The sequence below is a fragment of the Lactuca serriola genome, chromosome 4, assembly GCF_051521515.1.
Source record: "Lactuca serriola cultivar US96UC23 chromosome 4, Lser_US96UC23_V15, whole genome shotgun sequence".
Classification (NCBI taxonomy): domain Eukaryota; kingdom Viridiplantae; phylum Streptophyta; class Magnoliopsida; order Asterales; family Asteraceae; genus Lactuca; species Lactuca serriola.
Window position 1 is genome coordinate 51,366,911 of NC_136411.1, and position 16,207 is coordinate 51,383,117.

At 33.7% G+C, this 16,207-nt stretch overlaps 2 protein-coding genes across 5 annotated transcripts; both read left to right on the top strand.

Moving 5' to 3' along the window:
- The first annotated feature begins 434 nt into the window (after positions 1 to 434).
- LOC145101559 (histone-lysine N-methyltransferase ATX3-like) lies at positions 435 to 5,661 on the top strand. 4 transcript variants are annotated; one of them, XM_079038773.1, is made up of 20 exons: positions 435 to 1,200; positions 1,276 to 1,679; positions 1,770 to 1,825; positions 1,903 to 2,167; positions 2,253 to 2,437; positions 2,521 to 2,616; positions 2,709 to 2,844; positions 2,942 to 3,014; positions 3,101 to 3,200; positions 3,292 to 3,416; positions 3,486 to 3,631; positions 3,732 to 3,836; positions 3,920 to 3,984; positions 4,086 to 4,302; positions 4,374 to 4,460; positions 4,544 to 4,690; positions 4,772 to 4,858; positions 4,950 to 5,024; positions 5,159 to 5,259; positions 5,411 to 5,661. In XM_079038773.1, exons 1-20 carry the CDS (start codon positions 948 to 950, stop codon positions 5,499 to 5,501), a joined length of 2,814 nt encoding a protein of 937 aa, XP_078894899.1. In that variant the 5' UTR covers positions 435 to 947; the 3' UTR covers positions 5,502 to 5,661. The 4 variants fall into 4 exon arrangements, with proteins under 4 accessions (XP_078894899.1, XP_078894896.1, XP_078894898.1 ...); XM_079038770.1 differs by having other exon boundaries at positions 435 to 1,679; XM_079038772.1 differs by having other exon boundaries at positions 435 to 1,679; positions 4,386 to 4,460.
- A 67-nt stretch (positions 5,662 to 5,728) lies between these two features.
- On the top strand, positions 5,729 to 7,226 carry LOC145101560 (putative RING-H2 finger protein ATL21A). Its single transcript, XM_079038774.1, has 2 exons — positions 5,729 to 6,606; positions 6,687 to 7,226. The coding sequence occupies exons 1-2, from the start codon at positions 5,814 to 5,816 to the stop codon at positions 7,124 to 7,126; spliced, it is 1,233 nt and encodes a 410-aa protein (XP_078894900.1). The 5' UTR covers positions 5,729 to 5,813; the 3' UTR covers positions 7,127 to 7,226.
- Positions 7,227 to 16,207: the final 8,981 nt, after the last annotated feature.

Here is a 16,207-nt window from a genome sequence, read left to right on the forward strand (position 1 = left end):
CATATATCATGCATACAATAAATATTTATTAGTTCGTAACAGATATGAAGAATAATTACTATAATTAAGGATTTTAATTGTTCGCTAAAGTATATAATTATTATTATATTTTAAACGTTTAATCCGAAACTGTGGACGTAAATCTTTGATATTTCATTACCTCTGTAAATTATGAATAAAGATTTTTTAATCGTAATTTCTATGGGTTTTAACATAATAATAATAATAATAATAATAATAATAATAATAATCAACAAAACAAACGTTCCAAACACAACATTGTAAGTTGTAACCGGTTTAAGGAAGAGTAGCCTACAAGAAAAACAAGATGAAATTTGTGTTATTTTAGGGCTAAATGTGAAAATACACAAATAGCCGAAGTGGCATTTGTGTAACTCTCTGTATCCTTTAATATTCACGCTGACAGAAGCACAACATTTGATTGTTTATGCAACTGCAAGAACAAAATCCTAATTCTTTATCTCCCATGCCTCTGTGCTGCTGCGTTTTTTCTTTCTAAATTTCTGTTGCAGAATCCCAGATTTAATTCGTTTGATTTGGGATCAGTTGTCGAGTCTTTTCGTCGTTTAAACCCCTCGATTCCGTGAATTAGGGTTTCTTTTCTTTGGGTTACCATGTTCGATTGAATTGATTGGAATTGCTGAATTTTTTGGGGAATTAATTGATAATTCCGAATTCGAATGGGTTGTTTCGGAGGCTGTAGAATGTTTATCTGTTCTAATTATCTCAATTAACGAACCATTCTTTCATTATATTAGCTTGGCGGTGGGTCGCAAAATTCCCACATTCTTTCTATCTGAACCGATAAATCTTGATACGTTTTTGTTTCTTTCTCCCCCAAACCGGACTGAAGTTAGGGTTTCTATTGAGATTTCTGGTATGAAAAGAGGGTTAACGATGGATAAGTGTTACGGTCAGGGAAGAAGATGATTGAACCGATGGTGCGATCAAAAATGCCGAATGTTAAACGCTGCAAATTGGAGGAAATTGATGCCGATACGACAGATGATTCACATCGTCATTACCCTTCTGGGAGTTTTACCAAGAAACAAAGAACAAACACCGTGTTCGTGGCAAATGCTGATAAGGAAGCCTGTTTTATCGACTACGAAAACGTCGTTAACGCTTGGTGCACCGGAGGAGTTCCATGTACCCCTACCGATTTGAAGTCGAGTTCAGGTTCAATTCAATTACTCAAGTCTTCTCGAAGTCGTCTATCAGTATGTCCCTCGCGATTTAACGATTCAGTTATAGGTTTGTGGAAGAAAGAGAATGATACCGATATGATTACGAACATAAAGAAGCGCAAAAGCCCATTTTGTGACAGAGAATCAGTACCGAAGAAACAGAGTATGGAAGTGATGGTGGGTGAAATGTACACAAGTTCCTCTAGTTCTGCAACTTCAATTGGTAATAATAATTTTAACAGCAATAAGAAGGCGAGAAAGACAATCAAGAATAAAAACAAGAAGGAATCTTATGCACATGGAGATTTTCATAGAGGTGAAATTGTGTGGGCAAAATGCTCGAATAGGTTTCCAGCTTGGCCAGCTATTGTGATCGATGCACAACAAGAAGCTCCTGTATCTGTAAAGAAAGCCCGCGTTCCAAACACTGCTTGTGTTATGTTTTATGGGTATTCAAAAAGAGGAACAAGGGTAATCTCTTTCTCCATTCAGCCACGTGTCTACATGTCTTGCGTCTGTTAACTAATTTTTAGCCCTAATTAAGTCTCGCTGATGTTTCAGGATTATGCATGGGTGAAAGACGGAATGATATTTCCTTTTTTGGAGTATTTAGACAGGTGTGTGCTTTAAACGCTTGTACCTTTATGTTTTCAAGAAACTAATAACGAGTTTTAATGAGTTGATTTCTCTTCAGATTTCAGGGACAAACTCAATTGTACGGATGCAAACCAGATGATTTTCGTAAGGCAATAGAAGAAGCATACATTATTGAAAATGGGAATTTGAATTCTTGCTATGAGGACAAACAAGAATGTTCAAGTGATTCCGATTCCGCTTCCGATTGCGAACCCGATTCGGATTCCGATTCTGACCCCGATTCGGATTCCGATTCCGATCTTGTTGAGATCAAAGTGAAAACTGCTACAGAACGTCATCTTACATATTTCAAAAGTAAAAAGGCAAGTTTTGTTGCATACATTTCTTCTTATTTCCTTTAGGCTTTTGTAGAAACTTTGATGTGAATGTTTGCTTTTCTTGTTGCAGATTGTTTATAATAAGAAAGAGGAGCAACCTTGTGAGAACTGTGGTTTGATTTTTCCAAATGAAACAATGAATAAAGCTTTGTGTGAGCGTTGTACTCCAAAGGTTGATAAGAATATCATTACAGAATGCAAAAGTCAACCTTCTGTTGACCAATTAGCTGTAGATAAATCCCCACCAAAACCCCGGTATTCAAACTTTTCATGATGAGAATGTTGTCAATTTTTAGTTTCGTTTTAGATTTAATTCTGATGATTTGATATATTTTCAGCAGATTAACAGAAAATAATGCTCAAAGTACATTGCCTGATAAAATAAGTGTCATCTGCAACAACATGGAAGGGATTTATTATCCAAATCTTCATTTGTAAGACCCCATAGAAAAAACAAACACAATTATGATAATATAATACTTATACTTAATTGATTTATATTATTTATTTATATTCTTTTTATCAGAGTTGAGTGTAAATGTGGTTCATGTGGGACAAGAAAACAAACCCCATCTGAATGGGAACGCCATACTGGTTCCAGAGCAAAAAAGTGGAAAGTCAGCATTAAAGTCAAGGGTTCAATGTTACCCCTCGAAAAAATGGTGATTTTATTTTTTTATCTTTTTTAATGATAATATGAATACAGAATACTGCATATGTTTTGATTTATTATCTTTTAGTAACATTTTAACATTGCAGCTTGCAGATAATAACGTGCATTATGTTAAGTCTTCTCCTTTAGATGAACAACAGTTATTTTCATTTCTTCAAGGTAATTAATAATCATATGATTCTTTTATTGTTGGTTAATGTTTATGAACGAATTTTATATATAAAATGTTTCTGTAACAATTTCAGAGAAGTATGAACCTATTCATGCAAAGTGGACAACTGAAAGATGTGCTATATGTAGATGGGATGAAGATTATGATATCAACAAAATTATCATCTGCAACAGGTCTTTCTTTCTTTCAATTATCTTGTGTACTTTTATGTTAAAAATCCCACATGTAAAATAGAATAATCAAACTCTTTTTTAATTGGTCCAGGTGTCAAATAGCTGTGCATCAAGAATGTTATGGAGTTAGAGATGTTCATGACTTCACATCTTGGGTTTGTAGGGCATGTGAAACACCTGAAATTGAAAGAGAGTGTTGTCTATGTCCTGTTAAAGGTAAATGAATTATAAACTTTTTTGGGATTATTTTTAGTAATTAATTAACTTTTTTTTTTTAAATTATAGGTGGGGCTATGAAGCCAAGTGATATAGAACCCTTGTGGGTCCACGTCATCTGTGCATGGTTTAGACCTGAAGTTGCTTTTTTAAGTGATGAAAAAATGGAACCTGCAACTGGGCTTTTAAGGATTCCACCTGATTCATTTGTTAAGGTAAAAAAGCATTAAGATAACAAGTTTTCATTGTCCACATGTAATTAATAAATACATTGCTGACGTGGCAACTTTTTTATTTTTGTGGGTAATATTGTAGGCATGTGTAATTTGCAAGCAAATTCATGGTTCTTGCATACAGTGTTGCAAATGTGCCACTTTCTTTCATGCAATGTGCGCTTCACGTGCTGGATACTGTGTTGAAGTAAGTTGACTAGTTGACTTTTTTTTATTATCATTTATGTAAAATAATAGTTGTGATTTATTAAAGATTTAAAAAAATTTCAGCTGCATTCGTCTGAGAAAGGTGGGATTTATAACACCAAATGGACAACATACTGTGCTATCCACAGGTATACTTTTTACAAGAATATGATAGTGTTATAAAATCTGATCATATTTATGATTTTTATTGTTAATGACATTTTGTTTATAAAAAAATATTGATATGCAGAACACCAGCAGACAATGGGATTGTGATCAGGACTTCATCAGAGGTGTTTTGTGCAACAGGATTGCTTCAAAAACAGAATCAAAAACAGAGTTTTAGAGGCTCAAGACTCGTATCATGTGCAAATGTAAATCTTTCTACTTCTTCAACATCAGAGAACAATGAGTTTGAGCCTCTATCTGCTGCCAGGTGTCGCATTTATACACCATCAACCACCAAGGTAAAAAGTTATATTTCGTTAAACTTTTCTCTTTATTTTCACACTAAAAAGCTCTTTTTTAAAATTTCCAGAATGATGTAAAGGAAGCGTTGTTTCACCGAGTTATGGGCCCAATTCAGCATCCTGTAGATGCCATCGATTCCTTAACTCCCAACAGTGTAATTTTTCCACTTAATTGTTTTATTAGGAATGGGTATTTTAGTAATTTAGTAATTTAACTTGTTTTGTTTACACTTTATAGGAAGTTCAAGATTTGAATTCGTGTTTGACATTCAAGGAAAGACTCGACAGTTTACAGAGGATGGAAAAACATCGTGTGTGTTTTGGTAAATCTGGAATACATGGGTGGGGCCTCTTTGCACGTAGGAAGATACTAGAAGGAGAAATGGTATTTTAGTTTTTAAATTATATTATTTTTGTTAAAAAAATAATAAAATTAAATCTTGTGTTTCTTTTTCCGTATCTGGAGGTTCTTGAATACCGGGGTGAGCAGGTGAGGCGCAGTGTAGCAGATTTGAGAGAGGTCAAATATAGATCTCAAGGGAAAGATTGCTATGTGAGTTTTCTATTAATTTTTTTTTGAATAAAGTTTCACATACGTTTATATTTTCTTTTTTGTTTATTGTGATTAATTTTTTTTAATGCAGTTGTTTAAGATTAGTGAGGATATTGTAATTGATGCCACAAATAAGGGTAATATGGCACGCTTAATTAACCATTCGGTAAGGTTCCTATTTGGTTTGGTATATCTTTATTTTTAAAGGCTACCTTTTATTTTTATAGGTTAATAATTCTAAATGTTATTATTATTATTATTATTATTATTATTATTATTATTATTATTATTTTGTTGCAGTGTATGCCGAATTGCTATGCTAGGATTTTGAGTATGGGTGAGGAGGAGAGCCGGATAGTCCTCATTGCTAAAAGCAATGTTGCCGCTGGTGATGAATTGACGTATGACTTTCGTTGACCATTTTTTTTTTAATTTCATTTTCATTTTGTGGGTCCCATTTATATTCAGTCAAAATCAATAACGAAATTTGTTTTTAATAAAGTTTTCGTGTCACTTACATGTATATAATGATATGATTATATGGTGCGACAGGTATGACTACAAATTTGATCAAGATGAGCAAGATGAAGTTAAAGTCCCTTGTTTATGTAGAGCCTCCAATTGTCGAAATTTCATGAATTAGTTATACTTAGTATATAACCAAAGTTGCTTTTTTTTTTTTTTTTTTTTTTTTTTTTTTTTCTTTATAGCATGTAAATTCTAGTCATATCTTCCAACGTTTTTCATTCAAATGATTATCGAGTATTCTTTTTCATGGAAAGAAAGATTTTGATTTGTTTGTTTGTTTATAGTCAATTATTTAGTGGTACACATTCTTTACTCATTGAGGCAAATGATGATGTAACTTGACAAAAATAAAATAGAAAAGTCGTGTAACTTGTATACATAAACAAAACACAACTGTCAGAACACACAAGCTTTTGACTTTGGATTTATGTTTCATATATATGATTGCTTTTACCAACCACATGTCCTTCCTTCTTCAATAAGTCATCTTTTAACACACGACAATCGAGGAGCATCCATGGATGCCTATGCCTATGTTTTCACAAAAACTCTCTTCTATCTTCTCGTAATTCCTCTTTTTTCTTCAGCACAACCAAATTGCCCACTTTCATATTGTGGTCAAAACCTAAACAACGTTCGTTTCCCCTTCCGGTTAATCGGTCAACAACCCCAAACCTGCGGCTTTCTGGGCTTCGATCTCCGATGTGTAAGACCCAGTACGTTGCTTGTCAACATCTCCTCCTCCGGCGAATTCGCCGTCAGGAGCATCAACTACCGATCACAAGCTATGCGAATCTCCGACCCTGCAAACTGTCTTCCGGCTAGGCTGTTGAATATCGACCTCTTCAACTCACCTTTCTCAGCTGCTAGCTACATGCAAAATTACACTCTTTTGAGATGTCCAAATGATGCGAGTTTGTCTGGTTATAGGTTTACCACCGTTGATTGTTTGAGTAATTCGAGTTTTACAACTCTTGCTATTGCTTCAATGAATGATGTGAGATCATTGAGTGGTAATAACACCGGATGTCAGATCGTCGGACTTAATGTCAGGCTGCCGGTGACGTCGGAGCAATCAAATCAAGGGTTTACAACACGGATCGATGATGATATGATTTTGATATGGTCGAAACCTGATTGTGAAACTTGTGAAGCAGCTGGTGTTTCCTGTGGTTATGCGAATATTTCCTCATCTGAGACAAGATGTTTCTATAACAACGGTATAACATCGATCATCGATTCATATCTTTCTTGACCCATTTGGAATTCGATTAAAAGATTATTGATTTTTGATTCACAGGTGTTCCGAAACCTTCCCACATATTCAAAATCATAGCTTTTGCGATGGCTATACCAGCCATGGCAGCTTCCATTATGATCGCTTGCCTCATGTGTGCAAAGGATAGACGGCGGGGTGACTTCTTCAGTACCCAGAGAACCACCACCACCGTGGCCCCAGTGGACGACGGCGTTGTGCCACCAACCATCGTTGGACTTGACCAGATGACCATCGAGTCATACACGAAAGTGGTGCTGGGCGAAAGCAAACGGCTCCCTGGACATGATGACGCAGTGTGTCCGATATGCTTATCGGAGTATCATGTGAAGGAGAGTGTAAGGTGTATACCGGAGTGTCTGCATTGCTTTCATGCAGAATGTATTGACGAATGGCTTAAGATGAATGGATCATGTCCAATATGCAGGAATTCACCCTCTCCTGTTCATGTTGATCAATCCTAGCACGCATTTTTTTGTATGTTTTTGATTATTAATTTGCTTAATTTTGTTAACTGGATGATGTAGATACATTATATACCATACTTTTGTTTTAAAGATCATACATTAAATTTGTATCAAACATGAATTATGTTGGTGTAGGCGGAAGAGCGGTGGAATATTTAATAAAATGTCAATGGTAGGTGTAGGTAAAACATTCTGATCAAAGACGTAGGGGTATGACTAGATCAAAAGTCAGCTCAATATTGTAATGAAGTTATGAAGGAAGTGTGAACAAAGTTATGGAGGTCGATTGACAAATGAGTCACTATTTTAGTGGTTCGCTAAAAATGCTAGAAACCTATTTAAGAATCTTTTTATTAAGGACATTTTTGTAGGGTTGGCTAAATGGATATTCCATTTTAGCATTTAGAAACCCTATATAATTTTTAATGTATTTTTATTGATTAAAATTATATTGTTTTTTGAAAAGATCTTATATAATCTTAATAAAAGACTCCCTTAAACTACAGGTGTCATCCTTTTGCTCCTCCTACTTGCCACGTGTCACTACCCGCGACTTTCATTTCCCTGTTTTTCCCGCCCATTCCTTTTGCTGTAAATTCTACATCATCACCTCCTACTAATCAGGAATTCCGTTTAAATTACAATTCACCAATTTAATTTGCAAGAAATCAACAATCAATTTTCCTTCCGCGTATCTCTCCTAATATACGACTTTTTTTTTTTTGAATGTGTGCCGTCTGCAATTTTAATTTTTTTGTTTTTCATCTCCATTCCATCATCGACGATGTGTTAAGAGGTAGAAAAGACCAATTAACCTGGTGTAATGATCCTCCGTCCTCAAAAAAGTTCAGATTTGCATTATGTTCTACCTTTTTGTTTGTTCTAATCGGGGCCAATCCAAATTCTTTTCCTCTCCATCTGGCTGCCTCTCGAACCCTAATTCTCATAGAAAATAAACATGTTTTCTTGAAGATTTACTTACATGTTGCATGCATAAATCAACAATCGTGGCCAATTATGCCACATCAATCTCCTAGCTGAAGCAGGTTTGTAAAAAATCTAATTGATTTAAATTTTGTTGCTTCTTATTATTGTTGTTCGGTTTTTTGTTACTGGTATATGCTCATCAAAAAAGATTTTTTTTATGATAAATCATATAAATTTTGGTCAAATGTTGTGTTCAAGTTTATTGTTTTATGCTTGTAGTAGGTAAATAATAAAAGCGGTTAAGAAATTGATGTTTTATGATGATGCCTAATAACAATAATATTATATCAAACAACTTTTCTTATTGGCATTTGGTGATGAAGATTGTACCTATGTAGCTTCATTATCTCCCCCTTTTTTCCTATATGATTATCTGTTTTCTAGACCCCCCCTCTTCCACAAACACCCACATAAGTCGTAACACATACCATTATTACTTACTTTTTGCTTGGTTATCTATTTTCTTTTGGATGATAGCAAGTTATCAGGAATTTATTAGATGAAAATGGATTTTATAGTGATCTTTACATAATAAATATCGGGTACTTTCTCTAATCTCTTGGGGTAAAATTTCATTTTTTGCATTAATTATGATATAAATCAAATTGGAGTTTTTGGACCTAAAGATACACGAAAGTGGATACCTTATTTGCCTAAATCTTGAGTTAAATAAAGACCTGAATGTCAGTGGTTGCTCCATTTAGTACAAAATTTCCTAAAATTGAACTTTTGTATTGCTTAGGTTTAGAGAGTGGTAGAGGTTCTTTATATTCTCATCATGAACCTTTTTTTTTTATTAATATTCTCTTCTATTTTGGGAAGTAGGTGATGTGTTATATTAAACACAATAAGGTATTTGAACGCCTTAAGTCGAATATTAAAAAGTAGATAATAAAATTTCGTGATATTTGTTAATGTTAGTGTTTGCTTTTTTTGTCCTTTTTTTAGAAATTACAAATTCCAATTCCTATTTGATTCGGTCAGAATCCGCTGATGAAGCACATGCGTTTTTTTGGTTCGCAAAGGAATGTAATCAGTCAAAGTAATTGGAATTAGAAGTGTAATCTTCCACGTGGTTGGTGCTGTTTTAGAGTTAGCCGGTGTTAATGGTCAGGTTATAAAAGTACAATGCCATTTCTAGATTTCATACAAAACAACTGTCTTACCTGTAAGTTGTAACATGTGCAAGAAATAACAATCAAATTTATAAAACAATGCGGATGTACTTGATGAATGGGATTGAAATAAATGTGTATAAAACAAGAGATAAAGCTTCAATGATCATGTGTAAATTACAAAAATGGTAATTGTGTAAATTATGGTCCCAATGTAAATTACAGTTATGATCCCTCTATAAATTACAGGTATGGTTCCTGCGTCAATGTAGAAATTGTCAAGTTATGGTCCCTATATAAATTATAGTTATAGTCCATGTGTCAATGTGGAAATTGTCTAAGTTCTTATAATTTTGTTCAACATCAAGTTTATTTGCTCTTTTTAATGTTGTATATTATCTAAAAGCTTACTATTACATGGAATACAAGTTGACCCCTTTAGAAATAAAAAAGTCGGAATTACCTGCAATGAAACTTAAAAAAAATACGTTTTATAATAAACAGAATCATATTTATGTATATATAATCTTCTAATATAAAAATATGCTTATGATTTTCAATAAACAATAAACATCCATTATTTAAATACATAGTTTACGATAAACAAACCAAGCAAAGTACATTGTTTTAATTTGTTCTAACATATTAAGAGTACATTCTCTCTTTGACTTCCTTTCCTTACATCATACAAACTCATGATTTTATCATTGCTCGATAATTAAGTTATAATATGATTAATTTTTCTAATATTAAAATTTCATCCGTGGTGTCCACGGGTTATAACCTAGTTATTAAAAATAGTTACCTATTGGTTGATTTTTGATAAAGATATCTATAGGGTGTCTTAATAGCAACACCTGTCATTATTAAAAAAAAATACATGTTTAGTTTTTATTTTCAAAAATTAATTTGGATCGTCTCTTACATCGTAAAAAGTTGCACGTTTCATCTCTCATTAGTTTACATTTGCACGCTTCATCCCTCACAAGACATAAAATGACTATAATGTCCTTTTTAATTTCTTTTTCATTTATTTTTGACATTTTTTATAATTATTATGCATTATTAAAAAATAATCTTTTAATCATTAACAAACAATTTCTTTCTCTCTTTCTCTTTTGTTGAAGAACACCCAACCACCACCGAAAATCTCAAGCCTTAAGTAAGACCAACACACAAAAATCATACCTAATTCAAGCCTCACCTTACCATTGAACGTTCACAATCCTTCATTTCTACATTAATTAGCCACCATTGGACCACCATAATCCACTAAGCTAGCAGCCAACACCACATCTGCCATCCAAAAAAACCTGCAACTCAATTCAAGGTAAGAAGGGTGAACCTCGATTTCTTTGGAGAGAGAGAGAGAGAGAGAGAGAGAGAGAAAGAGAGAGAGATGCTGGAATCAAAATCAAAGAAGGCACCTACAATCGATTTTGAGAAGAAGAAGGATACCTACCTGCGGTCGATCTAGAGAGAAGGAGAGGCTGGGACTTTGTGGGTATTTGATCCAATGTTTTAAAAACCAGTTTGAACCGGCCGGTCGAACAGCTTAGACCGTGAACCGGGGGAGGGAGCGGTTCAACTATCACCGATTTTACGTCGACTTCTGAACCGTATTGAACCGGACAATATTTAGAAAAATCTGGTTGAACCGGTCAAAATAAACCGGTTGAACCAGTTAAACCGAATAAAAACATCTAGAAAAAAACTATTTGCATAATAAACTTTGGTGATTTTTTTTTTTCAAATCTATTTAGTTTTTCTAAATAAAAACATATGGTAAATGTTATAAAGTTTTTTGATGTGTTTCTATTCATCTACAACTATACTTTGTTTCAGTATTATACTTTATTTTCTTTGGTATTATACTTTATTTTCTTTTTGACGTATATGAATTGATGTAAAACACTAAAACTTCTGGTTATGTGTTATTATAATGTATTTGGATTGATTTACAACTTATTTTTATGTATATTTTTAATGTTTGAACTTGTAAACATGAAATCATGATTTATATATGTATGTATGTGTAACAAAATAGAAAAAAGATGAAAATTATAAAAATCGGTTGACCCGGCAGTCGAATCGGGAACCGGTCACCATACCGGTTCAACTAAAAAACTGGTTTATAAAACATTGATTTGATCAGAATTTGAAACAGAACAAGAAGAAGGAGACGGCCTGTGTCTATGTGATGCACACATAACTCGCATACATTAAAGTCTACTGATAATTTTATTTGGGTTGACTATTTCCTTTTGTAGGATCGCATACAACAAAAATCAATGGGGAATATTTTTTGTTTCTTTTAGTTCATTTGAGTTATTCCTAATATTTGAACAATTTATCTTAATCGAGCACATGCCTCACCTTCTTGCCTTCTGATTTTTTGTAGATCGAAAATACGAAAACGATGATGGTGATCAACATATGGTTTCATGGGGTGGATAATATGTAAAGAAAATGATGGCTATGGATGAATTTTGTTGCAAATTTTAAGGCTTCCAGATGATAGTGGTGATGGGGTACCGGTAATTAGGAGTGGTTAAGAAAGAGGGGATGAAGATAGAAGAAGACAGGGAAATGGAAAGGGATATTTATCATATTTTCCATTATTTTAATCTAAAAATGATAAAAGAAATAAAAGAAAAATATAAAAAGAAATTAATAAGGACAAAATAGTCATTATATGTCAATAGGGATGAAACATGCAAGTTTAAAACAAATGAAGGACGATCCGAGTTAATTTTTGAAAATAGGGACTAAACGTGCCTTTTGGCACATGCACGTAGGACGATTCGTGTAATTTACTCAATTTAAATTCTATCAAGAAGCTTCAAGAACACAAACTCTACCACCTAACTTTGCCACCTACTTCCGATGATATCCATCATCATCACCGGCGCAGCCGACAACCTTACCTCTGACGAAAACCACCACCATCCAACCTACTGCCACCACATCCTGCTATCACTACCGCTAATAGATCGCCAAATTTCAAGCCACCAGATCGCATGGACCACCGATTTTTCATATCTATTCAGATTTAGTTGGATTTTCACTAAAAACCTCCAGCCGTCACCGCCGCCACCATTTCCGTTACGGATGTCGGCCATACAATCTCCTACGATTTCCAACACCGTCGATGTCTCTCCTTCTTTTCTACTTTGGTGAACCTTTGTTGCCGACGACTTCAAACCACCTCCAGATTTATAACAATCGATGCCACCTACCGCCGATGTCAACCTTCTATACCTCAAAATCTATGTGTGTGCTTCGTCTTCAACCATTTGCTTCACAAGAACATTAGAAAACGTTGTCTTCTACTTTTCTCTTTGATCTCCGGTTCTCTAACTCCATCAACCTCCTTTCTCCAGATCAACAGCTCCAATGAGTGCCGAAGATGATGGCTTTTACATGTAATAACGTGGATAAATCCTTAACACTTAAGGGTACATGCAACTTAAAGATCTAAGTCATAACACTATTGAAGTAACATTCTATTGAACAACAAAAACCATATGAACCCTAACTATTTTCGAAATTGAAAAACAAGTTAGGAATCACATACCTTTTTGATTGTTGTAGTAAACAATCAAGAATCTTTTCTTCTTTGATTTGGAAGCTAGCAGCAAAAATGTCTTGCCTATAATGGTTCACACCCAAATCCTTGCAACCAAGGAAACTTGAAGAGAGAGGAGAGGGATGTCAATTTTCGGCTATCTCTAGAGAATATAGAGTGGCCAATAATTGATGTTATAGGGCCCTTTATATAGCTGTTAAAAGAATCCCATATAAGCCTTACTTGATTAAAATAACAATATCTTAAATCAGGTAATTATCTGGTTTCTTAATTATCTCCAATGCACATTCCAGAAGCTCCTAAAACCCTAGAAAATCGTCCAAACGGAGGAAGGTTTTGGAACACCTTCTTGTTCAACTATTGAACAATTATAGCTTAAGTCCTTAAACTTTTAATTAATCCAATTAATACCCAAATTAGTTCTAATTAATTTCTGATTAATTCTTAATTAAACAATACTATTCCTAATTAATATGTTATTCTTATAATATATTAACAAATCATTTAATTTGATTTCTAATTAGTTTATTAATCATATAATAAATTAATAAATCAGTCTCTTTCTCTATAAGTTATCTTATTCAATTACCAGGTTTGAGGGCAACCCAAAAGGACTTTGTTAATAATTCAAGTATATACCAATTTTAGTTATTGGCTTGGACACCTAATCCAACAGTCTACCACTTGGATAAGTCTATAACTACAATGGCCGGTATAACTTCTAAATTATCAGCAAATGGTGCTTCCAAAGCAACTGCCGAACTCTGATCCGATCAGAAGATTTTCCTTTAGATAAGTGATTAAATATTCCTTCATTCTTCAAGATATCATATGGATATGAGACATGGATTGAAATCAATCTTATTGTCCAAAATTTTGTTTCTCGATTTCCTGATTTATGACGACTAAATTCAGACTACTAACTGAACACATCAATTTAGTCTAGGCTCGGCCAAGCACTTCAGATGTCGACATCAAATCATTGAGGGGCCCAAAGATATCGCTTCTCCTGTTAAGGCAAAAGGAACGAATAAACTTTGACTCATATGCTTGTATCTTTTACTCACCAAATCGCACATGACACTACATTTTATAACATCAAGTTACTGATGCGTTTATGGAACACCAATGCACAACCGACTTGTAAATTAGAACTCATATATTTGCATTTCAAGAATATAAGATATTATCATCTCAGAATTACTCATGATAAAATCCATGAAGTGATTCTTTGAGTGTCGGTTTATCCAATACTCATATCTCCATTTTCTAAGTACTCATGAACATTGTAGCAATACAATTGCTATCTCTAAATTCCTTAGACAATCTACAATCTAATTCATGACAACCTTAATTTTACTACTTACTTCCAAAATTATGAGCGACTGTGGAATTCGAATAATCAAATTATTTAGGAAGTAAAACACACAAAATGAAACACATTAATAAACTAATTAACTATGGTCTCAAACCAATTGAAAATAAATAAATCTATATTTTTTAATCACCATAATAATTACGACTTTATTCATTGTATAATGTTTCAAGTAATCAACTAACCACTTGAATTAAGCATCAATCATGCTATGTTATGATCATGCATACTATGCCTCTCTATGGTCCTTCCTTTGTGAACAGAGCAACTAGACATTATTCTAATGATGCTCATTTCACAATTCCAATTTTTTTTACTATCTAGAATGTATTGAAATTCCAACTTTACATGCATTGATTTTCTATGATGTTGAGGATTCAAAGTCACATAGAAAGAGCCAACGATATTACAGAATATTCCGTTGGAACTTTTTTACTATAAACAATTCCATGGTAATGAAGGTTCTAATTCAAGGTACACTCCTTAAACACTTCTCTTGCATTAAAGTTTCCAACTTACTTATAGATTTCTCAAGTATCTCCCATTATGGAAACATTTCCATATTCCCATATGACCATCAATTTTTATCAAGAATCATCTTAATTTTGAACATGTCACTACGGCTCATCTAAACAATACCATACTTCCAACTTTCCACAAGAACCCAATCATTTAGTAAACCTTAGAATGTTCTTGACAGTTGTTTAGCAACTCTAGTCACACAAAAATTCTAATCCTTTTCCTCTCAATGCCCAAGGCATTTGGAAAAATTAGAATGAGTTAATATTATAGCATTTGAAATCGATCCTATATTTGAAGCATATGAGACTCGATTCATTATATCCGATATCTATTCAATCTCTTGCTATAATATATTAATATATGAATTTTCCTATGTTTAACCATTTCAACGTGATATTCACATATGGTTATGACTAAGTTCTATTAAACTATGCAATCTAAACTTTTAGATTTGAAAAGAAGTATGAGTGCTCTCTCCCTTAAGCCTACTATAGCGAAAGAATTCCCAAACTTTGCAATTTGCAAATTCAAAACTTCGTTCCTTACGAACAGTATTGTCAACACGCAATACTAGCATAACAATTATGCTCCCACTAGATTTGACATGTACCCAGAAATCAACTGGACATCTAAAAATCAATATTCTTGACTTTCTTGCTTAAGTATAAATTTTTGTTACGCGATGCTTCGATAAGTCTCCAACTATAATTCTTAAGCTTATACACCTTCATTCTATAGCATATATGTGTCTGTGTTTAAACCCTTGTCAAAACTTATAACTATAATTTTGAAAGATCAAACAATTCCTTACCATTTCTCACAATTCGAAATACAAAGAGGGATGTCGTGATCATATTATGAATTTGAGTATGCAATTAACATAGCCAATATCCATATTGATCTTTATCAGATCTTTAAAATCTACTAGAAAAAGTGTTTCCTCATAATCACTCTCATGAATTAGAGTGAAAACTTTTACACCTAGATTCTATGGTGCATACGTTTCCATCCATGTGAATCTATCATTTGCAACCTACAATCATAAGACAAGGTTTAGGACAAAACCAAATTCAAATTTAGCTTTCCTTCATGGACTGAACTTTGTTTATTCTAAATTTCTTGCCCTCTGGTAGCTCAAGGGCCTACCAATGCTTCCATGTTATTAGTAGCTCACCCATATTGATCAATGTACTTTCACTTGTAACACCCAGGTCTTGGAGGTACTTATTTAATTAATTATAACTTTTGGATGTGGGTTACGACATGAGACATGGTGGTCACGTCGTGAGTGACCATTGACTAGTTGACCCTGTGTTTTTGAGCCATACGATGTGAGACTTTGAATGCTCATGAAGTGAGAACGGTTTGATGACCAAAACCCAAATATTTCTGGTGTGTAATGGAATGAGAGGGCTAAGGTTGCCCATACTTAGCCTCCCCCACCCTCTTGTCTCATGGAAACCCTAATCTCGGCCATCTTGAAGCCCTTA

Bases quoted from the DNA above. Each gene is read 5' to 3' on its own strand.
- LOC145101560 (XM_079038774.1), top strand. From the start codon at position 5,814: ATGTTTCATATATATGATTGCTTTTACCAACCACATGTCCTTCCTTCT. The intron at 6,607-6,686 runs GTATAACATCGA...TTTGATTCACAG, and splicing joins AAGATGTTTCTATAACAACG to GTGTTCCGAAACCTTCCCAC.
- LOC145101559 (XM_079038770.1), top strand. From the start codon at position 948: ATGATTGAACCGATGGTGCGATCAAAAATGCCGAATGTTAAACGCTGC. The intron at 2,617-2,708 runs GTAAGACCCCAT...TCTTTTTATCAG, and splicing joins TATTATCCAAATCTTCATTT to AGTTGAGTGTAAATGTGGTT. The intron at 4,461-4,543 runs GTAATTTTTCCA...TACACTTTATAG, and splicing joins ATTCCTTAACTCCCAACAGT to GAAGTTCAAGATTTGAATTC.